This window comes from Octopus bimaculoides, chromosome 4 (genome assembly GCF_001194135.2).
Source record: "Octopus bimaculoides isolate UCB-OBI-ISO-001 chromosome 4, ASM119413v2, whole genome shotgun sequence".
NCBI classification, from domain to species: Eukaryota; Metazoa; Mollusca; class Cephalopoda; order Octopoda; family Octopodidae; genus Octopus; species Octopus bimaculoides.
Genome location: NC_068984.1, coordinates 130,886,134 through 130,904,245, shown reverse-complemented (window position 1 = coordinate 130,904,245; position 18,112 = coordinate 130,886,134). Strand labels below are relative to the sequence as shown.

General features: G+C 36.7%; 1 protein-coding gene across 2 annotated transcripts in view; it reads left to right on the top strand.

Moving 5' to 3' along the window:
- LOC106874680 (dolichyl-diphosphooligosaccharide--protein glycosyltransferase subunit STT3A) overlaps positions 1-17,766 on the top strand; it is a 28,433-nt gene extending 10,667 nt beyond the window's left edge. For both annotated transcript variants that reach the window (XM_014922484.2, XM_014922483.2), the window contains exons 6-16: positions 111-221; positions 2,567-2,647; positions 4,227-4,383; positions 5,587-5,739; positions 6,550-6,632; positions 6,922-7,083; positions 7,451-7,639; positions 8,492-8,608; positions 10,774-10,876; positions 12,582-12,770; positions 14,089-17,766. In XM_014922484.2, the coding sequence (XP_014777970.1) occupies positions 111-221; positions 2,567-2,647; positions 4,227-4,383; positions 5,587-5,739; positions 6,550-6,632; positions 6,922-7,083; positions 7,451-7,639; positions 8,492-8,608; positions 10,774-10,876; positions 12,582-12,770; positions 14,089-14,234 (1,491 nt within the window). In that variant the 3' untranslated portion in view covers positions 14,235-17,766. The remainder of the gene's footprint in view (positions 1-110; positions 222-2,566; positions 2,648-4,226; positions 4,384-5,586; positions 5,740-6,549; positions 6,633-6,921; positions 7,084-7,450; positions 7,640-8,491; positions 8,609-10,773; positions 10,877-12,581; positions 12,771-14,088) is intronic.
- The last annotated feature ends 346 nt before the right edge of the window (positions 17,767-18,112 follow it).

Sequence of the window (18,112 nt, the reverse complement as noted above, 5' to 3'; positions counted from 1 at the left end):
ATATATATATATATATATATATACATACACACACACACATACACACTCACACACATATATATACATATAATGATTGTGAACCTCACCTAACATCTGTTTTCTTTACCTAGGTCTCTTCATGGGGTGGCTATGTTTTCTTAATCAACTTGATCCCACTTCATGTAATTGCCCTGATGATCACTGGACGTTTCTCCCATCGTATCTATGTGGCTTACTCAACGGTAAGTTGGTTTCCTTCATTACCACCACCATTGTTCATCCTACCACCACAACCACACAACAACTATCATTAATGCTACCACCAACAGACCTCATCACACCCTGCTACAACTCAGATCTTCTCCACCCCTGTCCTTATCTTTATCAACACTACTACCTCCCTATAATCATTGTCATAATCGTCATTGCATCATTGTCGCCACTACTCAAATCATCATCTCCATTGCCACTATGGTTATCTATCGCAAGGCACCTGTTTCTGTCTCTCTGTCACACTATAACCTTTCATCATCTGGCACAAGATCACCTCCTCCAATACCCCATCCCCTCTCAAAAATTCCTTGTCTTGCAGGCTACTTGGTGACCCTGCCAGCGCTGGTGCCATGTAAAAAGCATCCAGTCCACACTATAAAGTGATTGGCATTTATTAAAGTTGTTTTGTGAATTATCCCATAGTTTTGAGATTTCACTGATATGATTGTTTATTTTTAGAATGACAATGTAGAATAGGTGTAAGAGGCTGGACCTGGCCAGTTTGAACAAAAAAAGCAATATTTGGGCTGGATATAGCTGGTTTGAATGCTAAATGGTTAACTTTCTGTCCCAGTCTACTCTCATTCATCATTTATATATGAACAGACTTCAGCCTTTACTATGGTCACTGTAGTAAACATCTAGGCACAATAAAAAAGTATGCAGATGTGAGTTACATTAATCTAATTTTAGAAAATTAAAGAATAGTCTCTTATCTTCTTTTTTTAAAAATTCGTTTATATCTGAATTTGAATTGTTAAAACAATTATTTATACAATTGTATACCTTTCTGTTACAAGCCACTCAACTGGAAACCATGTGAGGCTTGGCTCATACAAACTGGTGGTATGGTCTATCAGTGGAGTAGTCTAAGGCAGACAGTGTCCTGTATCTTATCTACAGTCTAAATGAAATGGCTGGAGCAGGATTTCAGCTCTGCCTTATGGTCAGTAATTGAGCATTTTAGCATCATAGTTTGATTGCCCTATCTGACCCTATTTTTATATATGCTCAGATTATTTTGGCACATCTGTCCAACCCATGCCAGCATAGGAAACAAACATTAAAGGATGATGATGATATCATCATCATCATCATCATTTTATGCCCATGTTCCATGCTGGCATGGGTTGCACAGTTTGACAGGAACCAATATGTCCAAGCACTGCATTGAGCTTCAGTGTCTGTTTTGGCATGACTATTATAGCTGGAAGCACCCATTACGCTCTTGGAGTGGTTGGCATTAGAAAGGGCATCCAGCCATAGAAATCATGCCAAAACAAACTGGAACCTGGTGTGGCTCTCTGGTTTATCAGTTCCAGTCAAACTATCTAACCCATACCAGCATGGAAAGTAGATGTTAAATGATGATGATGCCAAACACTTTACAGCATGGAGTGGGTGCTTTTTCTGTGCAACTCCCCCCCCCCCCCAAAAAAAAACACATACATGCATGTATATATGGATAGAAGCAGAGCTGTGCACCTAGGAACTTAATATAGTGAATTAAAGCAAATGATTTTATGCCCTTCCTATCACATTAACATGTAATTGATTTAAGAGGGAGCCTGTTGTATGTTAATCAAGAAAACTAGAGCAAGCAGTGAATGTCATATGCCTAACTTAAAAGTGTCATATAGCTGCAGCATTACAATATGCCATTAGGATTAGGGTTAGGGTTAGAAAATGATAACTACTACTATATGATCTCAACACTAGTAGTGAGGTATGAAATTATAATTATGTGTTTAATAGGCACAGGAGTGGCTGCGTGGTAAGTAGCTTGCTTCCCAACCACATGGTTCCGGGTTCAGTCCCACTTCGTGGCACCTTGGGCAAGTGTCTTCTACTATAGCTTCGGGCCGACCAAAGCCTTGTGAGTGGATTCGGTAGACGGAAACTGAAAGAAGCCCGTCGTATATATGTGTGTGCATATGTTTGTGTGTCTGTGTTTGTCCCCACCAACATCGCTTGACAACCGATGCTGGTGTGTTTACGTCCCCGTAACTTAGCGGTTCGGCAAAAGAGACCGATAGAATAAGTACTAGGCTTCTAAAGAATAAGTCCTGGGGTCGATTTCTTCGACTAAAGGTGGTGCTCCAGTATGGCCACAGTCAAATGACTGAAACAAGTAAAAGAGTAAAGAGTAGTCCAGCACCTTAACATCACACCCACTTTCCTCTAACAATATCTATTAAATCAGCTTCTTTTTTTGCATTCATTTCTGTAAAGTTTATTATACCTCTTAAAGAATCCTCTACTGTGTGAATTAATACTCTTGTTACATGCCACACTGTCTCCTTCTTATTTTCAGGTGTACTGCCTTGGCACTGTCCTCTCTATGCAGATCTCTTTTGTCGGTTTCCAGCCAGTTCAATCAAGTGAACACATGGCAGTGAGTATAACGTTTTGCATACTTTAACCATGGAAAGTCACTATTCTTAAACGATTTTTTTTTTTCTACTCAAATATATTTTATCTTCCAGCATCCTCTCTCACATCACCACGTCATCCATTCTACCACCTCATCACCACTTGTATAACTTTCCAGCTCAATTATTTGAGCATCAGACTATTTGTTCCCCCTCTCTATGTTCAGAATTCAAGTTCTTCAACAGATAAGGTGATTAGGACAGCTTACTAAGGAATGAGTTTAAGAATCCAGCAAAGGCTTTAAAATGATATCACCAACTCTGTCCAAAGTCCTTTTCATTGCTGTGGGATATATATATATATATATATATATATATATATATATATATATATATACTTACTTTAAACTGTCATTGTGACTGTCTTGCTAACAAAATGCCTTATAGGTGATAATACTGATAAAGTCTATGGACTTTGTTACTGTATGTTTTGTCTTGAGATTTCTTCTTTTTTTTTTTTGACACTAATCACCTTTTGACCTATTTCTCTTTGTTTAATTCTTTGTTTCATTCCAATCTCTTTAATATTTTGTACCTTAAACACATTATCCCCAGTATACATAAAGTACACTTGAATCATTCATACATCCATCACATGCTTGTGTGCATGTATGTATGCATGCATGCACACATGTGCACACACACACACACACACACACACATTGTAGCAAATTTTTGTCTGACCAAGTGAAAATCAATAAAGTCTCCAAATGATCTGAAAGAATGGGAGAAGTGATATTTTGATATTCATGTTTTTATCAAGAGCATTTATGATAGAGTTGAAATGGTTACAACTAGGGAAAGTTTAAACTGGATTGCAAACTTGGCTTTCTGTTTATTCAACTATTCCCCACTTCAGCTGAAGGTTCTTGTCTTGTCTTCACTGGTACCAGTGTTTGATACAAGTAAACTATGTAAAGCGGTTGACTTAAGGTGGAGCATCTAGCTGTTGAAACCATGCCAAAGCAGACAGCGGGGTTTGGTGCAGTCCTCTGGTTTGCCAGTACCTGTCAAACTATCCAACCTATACCAGTATGAAAAATGGATGTTAAAAGGTGATCATGGTTGATAAGATCTATAGAACAATGTCCAAAATGCTTCTCTGTTCCATCTCTTTGTATTCAAAAATCACATCCTGCCAACTTTGTCTTTCATTATTCCAGTGTCAGTATAATGTCTGGATCAATTTAATCAACTTTGACGTCGCCTTCCTGGCACTTGTGCCGGTGGCACGTGTAGGACATTCGAGCGAGATTGTTGCTAGTGCCGCTGGACTGACTCCTGTGCAGGTGGCACGTAAAATACACCATTTTGAGCATGGCCGTTGCCAGTCCTCAGTCAAATCGTCCAACCCATGCTAGCATGGAAAGCGGACATTAAACAATGATGATGATGATGATGATTTTTTATGTTAAGAACCAGCTAAGTACTGGGGACTGATTCAGTTGCCCTCACCCCGTAACCCTGCCCATTTGTGACTTTGTGCTATTGTACTAATGTTAGAAAACTTCATTAATTTGGAAAAATTTTGTTTCTTTGTAGGCCTTTGGTGTCTTTGGACTCTGCCAGATCCATGCCCTTGTTGATTATGTCCGATCCAAGCTAAACAAGGAACAGTTCCAGTTGTTATTCCGCACTATGGTTATGTTGGCTGGTGGTGGATTCACTGTCATTGGTATGATTCTTACTGTTACTGGAAGTATCCTTTTATCTTCCTTGAAAGTGGAGGAGGAAGTGCAGCAGCTGTTTGTGTCAGGTTTTGAATCATAGCCTCAAACTTTATTTCTATAATGTTTTTGACATCTGTATATATAAAGAAAGAAAGAGACAAAGAGATTTTATACATATACTCTTACTCTTTTACTTGTTTCAGTCATTTGACTGCAGCCATGCTGGAGCACTGCCTTTAGTCGAGCAAATCGACTCCAGGACTTATTCTTTGTAAGCCTAGTTCTTATCCTATCAGTCTCTTTTACCGAACCGCTAAGTTACGGATACGTACACACACCAGCATCGGTTGTCAAGCGATGGTGGGGGGACAAACACAGACACACAAACGCACACACACGTATATATATACATATACATATATACGACAGGCTTCATTCAGTTTCCGTCTACCAAATCCACTCACAGACCCGAGGCTATAGTAGAAGACACTTGTCAAGGTGCCACACAATGGGACTGAACCCGGAACCATGTAGTTGGTAAGCAAGCTACTTACCACACAGCCACTCCTGCGCCTGTATATATATATATATATATAAATGTGTGTTTAGGACATGTTTGAGATATCTATGACAGCTCATCTTTATAAAGTATCTCTCTCTCTGTAAGGATGAATGTTATAAAGCTATAATAATATTGTTGTTATAAGACAAAGCACCTATTGTATTCTATCAGCTGTGATTAACTTTTTCAGTAATTAGAAGGTTAAGTCATTTGGAAGGTTTTTTCTTGTTTAAATCTGAACACTTTCAAACTGGTATTTTCTTTTTTTTTCCTTTTGGTAGCGTGGGGTATCAAAGAACTAGAGACAGTTTCAAATGGATTGGTATTTAAAGTGTTAAATGTGCAGATTTATTTCATTGCTGAAATGTTTAGTTTGCCCTTTGCCTGATCAAAACATTTTCACAACTTTATCCTAAACATAATACTTGTTTTCAGACGTTTTAATTAGCCCTTGTTCTGAGTAATACAAAGCTTTCCTTTTATAAGTCCCAAGTTACTCTGATGGTTGAAAAATATTGGGAATGTGTATCATATTTCATGCATGTAAACCAGGGAAATTTGTTTTGTGTATTACTGGTAATACACAGGGAAGGCAAAGGGTTAAATGAGGAATGTATTTTTTTGTCTTTAATTATCATCTGTTGGGGTTTTCCTTAATCTGTGATCTCAGAAATATCTCCATGGACTGGGCGTTTCTATGCACTATTGGATCCTTCTTATGCCAAAAACAACATTCCTATTATTGCATCTGTCTCAGAACATCAGCCTACAACATGGAGTTCATTCTATTTTGATTTACAAATGTTGGTATTCTTGTTCCCAGGTAAGTGCTGCTGTTGCAATCATTGTTATTATTCTATCCTCGTCATCATTGTCACCATCACCACCACCATCATTATTTTTTTTTTTTTTTATTCATTTCATCTGTCTTTACATTCTGGGTTCAAATTCTGCTGAGGTCAGTTTTGCCTTTCATCCTTTCAGGGTCTATAAAATAAGTACCAGTTGAACACTGGGATCATTGTAATTGATTTAGCTCCTTCCTCAGAATTGCTGGCCTTGTGCCAAAATTTGAAGCCATAATTATTATTATTATTGGTTTTGCAGAATCATTTGAGCATCAGATAAAATGCCTTGTTGTGTTTGATTCAGCTCTTTGCAAATAGCAGTTTTCAGTATGGAATACAATAAAATGACAAAAAAAGAAAAAGAAAAAAAAAGGGGCATCATTTTAGTGGTGTCTGCTGTTCTGAAGGTACAATGAGGGAAGTGCAGCACATTTGAAAAACATGGATTTAAAAAAAAAGTTTTTAGAAGAGCATCTTCCTCTCCAGACCTATTTTTCATCATGCCAATAATAATGGTAGAAAACATGAAATTGTGTACCTGACAAGGACAGGAGTGCTCCTGGGTGGGTTTTAGTTGGTGGGTATCTTTTTCTGCATCTGAAAGGGAGTTTGTTGGATTATTTGATGAGCTGAAGTGTTCTTAAACATGGTCATTTGTTCCCACTTAATCACTTTACTATTGTGCATTGTAAGTATTAACCCTGTGTGTATAATTAATATTTGACCGTCATGTTATTGGCCTATGTATTTAGTATAACATATAAGATATCCATTTTGTTTTGTAGCTGGTCTTTATTTCTGTTTCTCCCGCCTGACTGATGCAAATATTTTCATCATCATGTATGGTGTCACAAGTATCTACTTTGCTGTAAGTATTTCTCTTCCGAACTTTCCATACAATTTTATTTTACTACTTCTTGTATTTTCTGTTTTTGTTATTTCCCTTCCTTACTGTTATATTATGTGTTGCTGTCTTTAGCGATATTATTGAGTCGTGTTATATTAGGACATCTTGTTCTTTGTGAAATCATTTTTTAATCTTGATTCTCTGTATTTCAAGGTAGTTTTATGTAAATAACTCAATTCGACATCATTGCTATTCTTTTGTGTAATATATCTGTTGCGTGTTTAACTTCCATCATTGTTCTCTGTTGCAGGGTGTTATGGTGCGTTTGATGCTGGTGTTGGCACCGGTGATGTGCATCCTTTCAGGAATTGGTCTCTCCTCCACACTAACCACATACATGAAAAATTTAGATTCTACACGCAAAGAGAAAAAAATAAAGCGATCAGATTCATCTTACCCACTGAGAAATGAAGTATGTTTACATATTTATATTTCTTTGTGTATTGTACATTACGTGCCTTAAAACCTGTTAAAAATGGCAACCAGATATCGCTCATATCATGCCCTACTGCCTTAAATGATAATGTAATCCTAGTTGTACAGACAGATGGGATAGCCACAACTGGCATGTCTTTGATCATTGGGGTCTTCTTAATCAGGGCTGATTTGGAGCTAAACAACAACAGTTATATCTCCCCTCATGGACTCCCAACCCAAACTATGCTTCAAGCCATCTTCCTATAATTCAGTTCCTCTTAAATTCTCTAATCTTTTCAATACTATTGCTAACATGTCTGATATTGTTTGCTTTAACACAAATTTTCTCTCTGTGATTTCAGATTGCATCTGGTGTTGTTTTAATGATAACCACCTTCTTGATAATGTATACATTCCACTGCACATGGGTCACATCTGAGGCTTATTCTAGCCCTTCAATTGTTCTCTCAGCTAGGGCTGGTGACGGTGGAAGAATTATTTTTGACGATTTTCGAGAAGCATATTATTGGCTACGGCACAACACTCCAGAGGTTTGTTTTATTGTTTGTTGCTATCAGTGCGGGTTTCTTTTCTCATTTACTTGTTTCACTTGTTTGACTGTGGCCATGCTAGAACACTGCCTTGAAGAGCAATGGTGGTGATGGTGGGACACACACACACACAGCATTTGTTGACTCTGAGCTATAATGGGAGACATTTTTCCAAAGTGCTGCCCAGTGGGACTGAACCCAAAACTATGTGGTTGCTAAGCAAGCTTCTTAACCACACAGCCATGCCTTTGTTGCTATTGTTTTATATATATATCTATATATAAATAAATAAATTTTCTATAGCTCCTTTACTTTAAGTTTAACATTGTTCCACAGTATAAAAGGATGGATTGTTCTGAAAATATGAAATATTTGCATCTTTATAATTATCATCATGGGGCAGATAGAATTTGTTGAAGCAGATTTTCTATGATTGGATGCCTTTCCTGTCACCAACCTTCACCTGTTTTCAAGGAAAGTAATATTTCCTCATGATCAGACATGTTTTCATGGAAGACTAGGAATACAAGACACCACTTGCATGATGGTCACACTTGCTTACAATTATTACAAAATCTCAAGGCAAAGCAACAATAAAACACACATGCACACATAGCAATAAGCTTCTTTCAGTTTCCACCTTCCAAATTCATTCACAAGGCTTTGGCTGGCCAACAGCTATTGTAGAAGGCACTTGCTCAAAGTGCTATGCAGTGGGACTGAACCTGGAGCCATGTAGTTGAAAAACAAACTTATATACCACACATGCACACTTGCACCTCTGTAAAGGTAATAAAATATTCTTTATTGTTGATGGAAAGGCGTGAATTAACTGATTTATTCTTCCTTCAGGATGCTAAAGTTATGTCTTGGTGGGATTACGGATATCAGATAACGGCAATGGCAAATCGGACGATATTGGTGGACAATAACACGTGGAATAATACGCACATATCCAGAGTGGGCCAGGTAAGTTGATTAACTGAGTATTTGTTTTTTGTTTTTTTTATTAAAGATTTTAATATTTCATTCATAAATATCTTTCCTTTAGATCTCTGCCCTTTGCTGCCAAAATTTATTTAGATTGCTTATCATCATCGTTTAACGTCCGCTTTCCATGCTAGCATGGGTTGGACGATTTGACTGAGGACTGGCTAGCCAGAAGGCTGCACCAGGCTCCAATCTGATCTGACAAAGTTTCTACAGCTGGATGCCCTTCCTAACGCCAACCACTCCGAGAGTGTAGTGGGTGCTTTTACGTGCCACCGGCACGAGGGCCAGTCAGGCGGTACTGGCAACGGCCACACTCAAAATGGTGTTTTTTACGTGCCACCTGCACAAGTGCTAGAAGGCGACGCTGGTAATGATTACACTCAAATGGTGCTATTTATGGGCCACTAGCACGGAAGCCAGACAGCTGCTCTGGCAATGAACATGCTCGGACAGTGCTGTTAGTGCTCCACTGGCGCAGGTGCCAGTCAACGAGCATGGTTAATTTTTAATTATACAAAGGGGTGCTGAAAAGTTCCTGGCTTTGGGTAAAAGAAAATGCAGGAGAATCAGTTAATTATGAGTTTATTCGCCATATTCCCCTCTCAGATTCACACACTTATTGCAACGGTCCTTCAGTTTTTCTAAGCCCTGTAAAAGAACTCGGATGGTTGGGTCTCCAGCCAGGTTTTTTGTGATACCCTTAAAGCCAGGAACTTTTCATCATCCCTCATATATATATTGCATTTCCTGTGTGAGTGTGTTACTGAATGTCTGTTTTTAATGCATGTCATTTATTTTTATCAATAATTCATAGAAGACAAAACTGAAGGCACTGAACTACCATCTATAATGTTATGATTTCAAACCTTGCTAAAACCTAGGTCTGTTCGATCATGACTAAATAATTACATACTATATACTTCTACTATTCTCTCCTTACTTTGCAACTATACTACTTGTTTGTCAAATCTTAACATCATTCCCAGAACATCAAACCATTACCATACTCTGACAACTGTTTGTGTTAGATACAAGAAAAAACTGAGGGTACTACTAATTCTCAGATAACTTTACTTTGTCTATTTACTTATTCCTAACAGTGAGGCACAACTCCTGACTGAAGACACATAGCTTAATGGTTAGAGTGTTGCACTCACAATCGCCAGATTGTGATCTCAATTTTCAGACTGGCGGTGTGTTGTGTTCATGCAAAGCACTTCATCTTCATGTTGCTTTAGTCCACTCAACTATAAATGCATAACCCTGTGACTGACTGGTGTCCTGTTCAGGAAGAATGTAATCTCACTCATTTATATGCCATGGAATCCAGTTAACTAGCCCTATGTATTCTAGGATTTGAGACAGTAATGTTCAGGGGTTGATGAGGAGGAGGATCAACAGTGGGACACTCTGAGTTAGGTGTATCTGTCTTTTCTGCAGAGAAAATAATATAGCTGCATTGACTATGAATTTCAGAAGTATGAACATGTATTCCAATGCTTTATCTACACGGATATTTTTCTTTTAATTTCTCATCAAAATTATGGCATCGTCATCATCATCATCATTTAACATCTGTTGTCCATGCAGGCATGGGTTGGATGGTGTGATTAAGCTAGCACACTGGGAGGTTGTGCCAGGCTCCAGTCTGATTTGGCATGTTTTTCTACGGCTGGAAGCCCTTCCTAATGCCAACCACTCTAAGAGTGTAATGGGTGCTTTTACATGCCACCGACATGGGTGCCATTTGCATGGCACCGGTATCTGCCACGACTGCAATTTTGCTCGGCTTGATGGGTCTTCTTCTCAAGCACGACATAATGCCAAAGGTCTTGGTCATTGCCTCTGTGAGGCCCAACACTCAAAAGGAGCAGGCCACTTTTCCTCCACTCTTGTAAAAATATTCAAGATATTGCTTTTCTATCTAATAATTTCACCTGTGGAGGATTTAGTCTAATCTGTTCCCCACATGTATCACTTTTATAAATGATGCATTGGTTATGTAGTAGACTTGTTGAAATTGTTTTACTTATATTTCACTTCATGGAAACTTAGTTGATCAAGTTAGGTTGGTTTTGCTTCCATATTGGACCATGCAATTTATGATATCTGTTAACATTTCTCTTTGTCTCTTCCTCCAGGCAATGGCTTCACCAGAGGACAAAGCCTATGAAATAATGCGTGAATTAGATGTAAATTATGTTTTGGTCATTTTTGGTGGTTTGACTGGCTACTCTTCAGACGGTAAGTCATTGCAGTCCTTCCACTATGCTTCCAGTATAACAAATGAAGGAGGTTAGGGTTAAAAAAAAATCATTGAAGTTCATAGCTGATGGGATCTAAACTTTTTAACTATGGTCTTTGGGTCATATCTGTCTTAATTTAAGAATTTGTATTTGTTATTATATCACATCTTTCACCTTGAACTTTAAGCTTGAGACACTCTGATATAATATATGTTAGTATATTGGACAGAATATGAATCTTAAAAAGCCATCACCCTAAAAATCATGAGTTGTCTTAAATACTAAGTATAAAATTTGAACCATAACATTCTATGTTTTTGAATGCCATCAGATGTGACAAAAGACAGTGAGAAAAGATCCACATAGCTCGTGTGGTCCTAGCACTCAATATTTTAAACTAAAGCTTATAGATATTTTCAAACTGCTGAATTTATAGCAAGGTTATACAAGAATAATAAAAATACCATATATATAAGGAACCCTTTTTTGTCAAAAATTAGGTTTAAAATATATGGGAGTTTCTTATACATGGATAGTATTATAATCCCTTACAAAACCTTTTTTCTAGATTTTTAAGCCCCCAAAATTAGGGGGTTCCTTATACACGTTAAAATACGGTTTGTTATAAACCTGTCTAGCATATTTTAACATAACAGCAAAATAAACTTAACTGACATACACTGATCAGGTACATCTTATGCATATTATAGTAGTAATTAGCAATATTTTGCCATTATTTGAGCTGGAATTTCATTAGTAGTGTGTTTAATTGTATTATCCCACTTGTCATTGGGATGATTGTTGAAAGACTACTGAAGAAGTAAACACCCAAGGACGAATACCAGAACCAGCCCTGTGAATGTTGAAGCAACATCCTTTATATCAAGGGTATAAAGTAGAAACCTTTATTTCCTTGATAACTTTTTATGTATTTTGTTTACAAGTGTTGGCTTTGCTTCAATATATATATATAACATGTATTGTGAAAATTTTTTATGTGTTGAACCAAAACCAGTACTTGTAACCTACAGACATATTGCTAGGTAGTCTTATACTGCAAGTAGAGATCAAAATCTTTATTTTGAGTGGAAATTTTAGAGGTCACGAGCATACATAGTCAAACAGTTTATCTATATCAGTGTCATCAATTACTTCATATAAATATTTCTGTATAGGCACAGGCATGGCTGTGTGGTTAAGAAACTCGCTTTGCAACCACATGGTTTTGGGTTCAATCCGATTACATGGCACCTTGGGCAAGTGTCTTCTACTACAGACTAATGCTTTGTGAGTGAATCTGGTAGGCAGAAACTGTGTCAAAGCCTGTCGTGTGTGTGTGTGTGTATATATATATATATATATATATATATATATATAGATATAATGTGTGTCTTTGGTGTTTATGTTTATCTCTGTAACTTAATGGTTTGACAAAAGAGACCGATAGAACGTGTACCAGGTCAATCTGTTCATCAATCCAACTAAAATCCTTTCAAGATGGTGTCCCAACATAGCTGCAGTTCAATGATTAAAACAAATAAATGATAAAAGATGTAATGTGGAAAGCCAGAGAGATTTAAATTTATGAAGACTTTGTGTCAAAGGCCTTTCTACTCTTCCCCCAACCCACCACATGTCTTTGCTGTTAATAAAGATGACCTATGCAACAATTTGGATAACGTTCAAAATGTTTTATTTTTTAGACATCAACAAATTTTTGTGGATGGTTCGGATTGGTGGCAGCACGGAGAGAGGTACTCATATCAAAGAATCCGACTACTATACTCCACAGGGAGAATTCAGAATTGATAAAGAAGGCTCCCCAGTCCTTCTTAACTGCCTTATGTACAAGATGTGTTACTATCAGTTTGGTTCTGTTTACACTGAATCAGGTAACCCTATTTTTTAAATTTCTATTTTATATTTCTGTTTTTATTGCTTTACATCCAATGTTTCTTATTAACATTATTAGATTAAAATTATCTAAATTTGATATATTAGATTATTTACTGAATGTTGGCTCTGTTTTGTGATTTATCTAACCCTAACTCCAAATTTGTTTCCATGTCTAAATACTGTTTCACCTCCATTAATTAACCCATTACCTCCCATAATTCTATTAACTGGAATTTTTTTAATGAAACTTCGATTTCTAGCATAAAACAGCCTTAGAAACACGCTGGAATGATCAAAATAACATTTTAAATAAAAATAAGCGAGATATTGGGTGAAAAATTAGCAAACTTCATTTGAATATCTGAGAAATATACCTAGTAGATATAGCAAAAAGGTTAGATATGTGTAAATATTGACAGATAATTACGAAATTTGTAATTTTTAAGTGATCTCATATGAGATCACTGGTAGGTAATGGGTTAAGTTAGCTTAATTGCAAATAGTTATGAAAATTTGAACATTTTTCATTTTGTTGTTATAAGTGTTTCTTCAAACTTCTTATTACCAGAATGAAGTCAGGCTGTATGTTGCCAGAGTATGAGATGCTTTGGCATCCCTGATTCAGTGCTGACTTATTTGTCATCAGACATTTTAGTGTTTCTCTCATTCTCTCTCTCTCTCTTTCTTTCTGTTTATGTTTGTGAGCATGTTTCTGTTTATGTGTCAGAGGAGAGGGAAAATGTTTATGCCAAACATATTCAGTTAACATATTGTAAGGCCTCTCTCTCTCCTTTCTGTTTGTATGTATGTACTATTGTGTGTGTGTGTGTGTGTGTGTGTGTGTGTGATTACCTACTGCACCAAAAATTACTGTCCTCAAAACTGGTTCAATGTCCAGTCACTTGTGCCAAATCATCAGCATCCAAATAGCCATCCCCCATTTGTCTCATCCTGGATTAGCCACATGTCAATTCCTACCTCTAGGAATGATATCCAGCTGTATTTAACCACTGTCTATTGTAACGAGAAAGAGAGAGTGTGTGTGTGACACATTAGCTATTTTATAATCATTAAGAGTACAAATATCAGTGTTTGTAAGAGAAACTTAAACTAAGATATTGAACTGAACATGTAAATGTCAGATTGCTACATGTTGCAATCATCAAATCTAGCTATAGAAAACTGGATGGAAAAATCATAAACTATAAATAGACATATCTTGATATGCTTAGCAGTAACACACTAGGTGGTATTAAAAAAAATATTTTAAAATCTACTTATGTCCTAATTTTCTTTTTAATTCATTTATTTCAGGGAAACCCACAGGTTATGACAGGGTTCGCAATGCTGAAATTGGCAACAAAGATTTTGAACTAGATGTCTTAGAAGAGGCCTATACCACTGAGCACTGGTTAGTTCGTATCTACAAAGTGAAAGACCTTGAAAACCGCGGTGTATAACGATGCAAGTGAGCAAAAGTAATGTTCTGTAGAGCAAGTCGCTAGCATTCATCTGCTGAAAGACAAATCTAAGAAGTTCTTCATTTCATTTACATCTCAGACATATCGCACAATATCAAACAAATTCCTGATGTTTTCATTAAAGCTCTTCAGTTTAAAACTACAGACCTAATTTCTATTGTTCTCTTCATTATTTGTTGATCTATTCCAGGCATGAGCAACCATTTCCAAGAAGTGGGGCTGCATGAGACTTTACTCATCATCAGGTGGGCCACGATACTAAAAAAATGTTTAAGGTAATTTTTCAACAGGTGTGCCATTCAGAAACTGTCGTGGACCTTTGCTCATTACTGATCTATTCTATCAGCTTGCTCAAAAGTTATGTTTTTTAAGAATTACTCAAGATCTCAGACTGAGCAGATTTAATTACATGTTCCTTCTGGAGTAAATCCCCCCTACTTTAAGATACACACACCATCTAGCATTTAGTTATGGGATTAAAGAAGAGTTTAGCTAGTAAAAGTTTGGATATGTGTTAAAACATGCCCATCACTAAGGGGAGCACTTGGCAGCACTGCCCCCGCTCACTATTCAATGATGCACCCTCAGGTTTAGTAAATACAGTTTACAAAAACCTTCCCCTGCAATACAAATTAATGGCCACCAAGAATATTCTGAAGCACCCCCAGGCATCAGTGTCTGGTGACTATGGTGACTAGCCAGCTCCAGTTTTGTCAAACTTACAATAACTGAAGATTTGAGTATATTATCTGACTTAAATTCTATCCGCTTTTCTCTCTCCCTCAGATGCGTATGTACACACACACACACACACACACACACACTCTCTCTCTCTCTCTCTCTCTTGAACACTCGCTTCTTACATAGACTGTTTGTGTAACTCACAACATTTTGATTTCAGCCATTGTAGCTTGCTTTACACTTTTTGTTATATAATATATTTCTTACTGATATATGCCTCAGTGCACACACATCAAACAATATTTTTAAGTATAAATTATTCTTCCAGTCAATATTAAACTGGAAGACAGTAATCAAAGCTCTGAGATTTCTTGGTGCAAGTTTTGTGTTTCAATTCTTTATTCTTACTGCTGAACTTGAAGCTTTGTCTTCCATTTGCATTCATTTTCCTTTATCTTTCTCTCTGTGGAGTGGGGTTTTATTGTTATGATGGGGCACAATAAGCTGAGAAACTGTTTTAAGATAGCATTAAGTTTCAAATCTTGTGTTGAAGTGTCATCTGCTATAAAAATTATGTGTGTGCATATGTATATATATGCATGTGTATACGCACATGTGTGTATGTATATATATATACACACACACACATAATTTTATGTCAAGATAAAATAGGTACCTGCAAGGCGGTGAGCTGGCAGAAACATTAGCACACCGGGCGAAATGCTTAGTGGTATTTCGTCTGCCGTTACGTTCTGAGTTCAAATTCCGCCGAGGTTGACTTTGCCTTTCATCCTTTCGGGGTCGATAAATTAAGTACCAGATACGTACTGGGGTCAATGTAATCGACTTAATCCCTTTGTCTGTCCTTGTTTGTCCCCTCTATGTTTAGCTCCTTGTGGGCAATAAAGAAATAAAAATAGGTACCTGCTGAGTGCTAGAGTCAATGTAATCAACTAGATTCATTTCCCCAAAACTTCAGGCCCTGTGTTTATGCTGGGCAAAATGCTCTGACATTTCGTCTATTCTTACACCCTGAGTTCAAATTCCACTGAGGTTGACTTTGCCTTTCATCCCTTTTGGGGTCAATGAAATAAGTACCAGTTAAGCACTGAGGTTAATGTAAGTGATTTATCCCCTCTCCAAAATTGCTGGCCTTGTGCCAAAATTTGAAATTATTATTATTATTATTATTATTATTTCACTGAAGTCGACTTCGCCTGTCATCCTTTTCAGGGTTGATAAATTAAGTACCCAAAATTTTAGGCCTTGCACCTAAAAATAGAAAGGATTATTATTATTATTATTATTATTATTATTATTATTATTATTATTATTATTAGTTGAAATTCTGCCGAGGTTGACTTTGCCTTTCATCCTTTCAAGGTCGGTGAAACAAGTACCAGTTACACACTGGGGTCGATATAATCATTTGCCCCCTCCTCCAAAATTTCAGGTCTTGTGCCTATAGTAGAAAGGATTGTTATTATTATTATTATTATTAAGACTGCAAGCTGGCAGAATCATTAGTACATTGGGCAAAATGCTTAACTATTTTGCCCACCGCTACGTTCTGAGTTCAAATTCCGCCGAGGTTGACTTTGCCTTTCATCCTTTCAAGGTCAGTGAAATAAGTACCAGTTACGCACTGAGGTCGATGTAATCGACTTACCCCCTCCTCCAAAACTTCAGGCCTTGTGTCTATAGTAGAAAAGATTATTATTATTATTATTATTATTATTATTATTATCAAAGTAGCAAGCTGGCAGAATCATTTCAAAATGCTTTGTGTAATTTCTTCTGTCTTTATATTCTGGGTTCAAATTCAGCCAAGGTTGTCTTTGCTTTCATCCTTCCAGGGTTGATAAAATAAGCATCAGTTAATCAGTGGGGCTGAGTTAATCAACTGGCCCCTGCTCCCAAAATTTCAGGCTTTGTACCTATAGTACCAAGGATTATTATGAAGGCAATGAGCTGGCAGACTCATTAGCATGTTGGACAAAAATGTTTAGCGGCATTTCTTTCAGTTATGCTCTGAGTTCAAATCCCACCCAGGGTCAATTTTTGCCTTTTTATCCTTTTAGGGCTGATAAAATAAGTACCTGTTGACTACTGAGGTCAATGTAATTGACTAAGCCCCTTGCCTAAAATTGCTGACCTTGTGCCAAAATTTGAAACCATTATTATTATTATTATTTTTTTTTTTTTTTGGTGGTGGTGGTTGTTATGCGAGGTGATGGTTTGGCAGAACTATTTGAGCATCAGACAAATGCTTTTCAATGGTACTGACCAGCTTTTCTCTTCTCAAAACTTTTGGCCTTGTGCCTAAATTAGAAAAAATCATTATCATTGTACAAGATGGTGGATTGGCAAAAATCATTAGAGCATCAATCAGACTACAAATTCTTTGCAGTATGTTTTGGCTCTTTATATTCTAAGTTCAAATCCCACCGAATCATTTTTTACCTTTGGGGGAAGTTCAATACAATAAAGTACCAGTCATGTACTTGAGTCAATGATATCAAACAACTCCCTTGCTCCTTAAGATTTCAGGCCTTGTGCCTGCACTAGAAACTATTGTTATTGTGCACCAGTTATTTAATTTTTTTTTTTTTTTTTGTCTTTGTTACTTCAGTTTTTTTCCATTATTTGGTCAGTTTGTCTTAGAAATATCCACCATTCATCATCAAAATTGGAAAGCTCTCCTCTTATGGAAAAGTCTGTGCTTTATGTTAAGACTCTGCTCTACTTTATCAATTTACAACTAAATAAATAAAAAAAAAAATTTAATTTTTGTATAATTTTGATTATATGAAATAAATTTTAAAATATATACAGTAGTTGTTGTAATTATTATTATTATTATTATTATTATTATTATTATTATTATTAATGAGGGTGGTGAGCTGGCAGAAATGTCTGCATGCTGGGCAAAATACTAAGTGGCATTTTCCCCATCTTTATGTTCTAAGTTCAAATTCTGCCCAGATCGACTTTCGGGGTCAAATATATAAGTACCAGTTGAGTACTGAAGTCAATGTAATCGACTAGCCCTTCAGCACCACCATCTCCCTCAAACTTGCTGGCCTTGTGCCAAAATTTGAATTCATTATAATTATTATTATTATTATTATTATTATATAAGGTGGTGAGCTGGCAGAATTGTTAAAGTGTTGGAC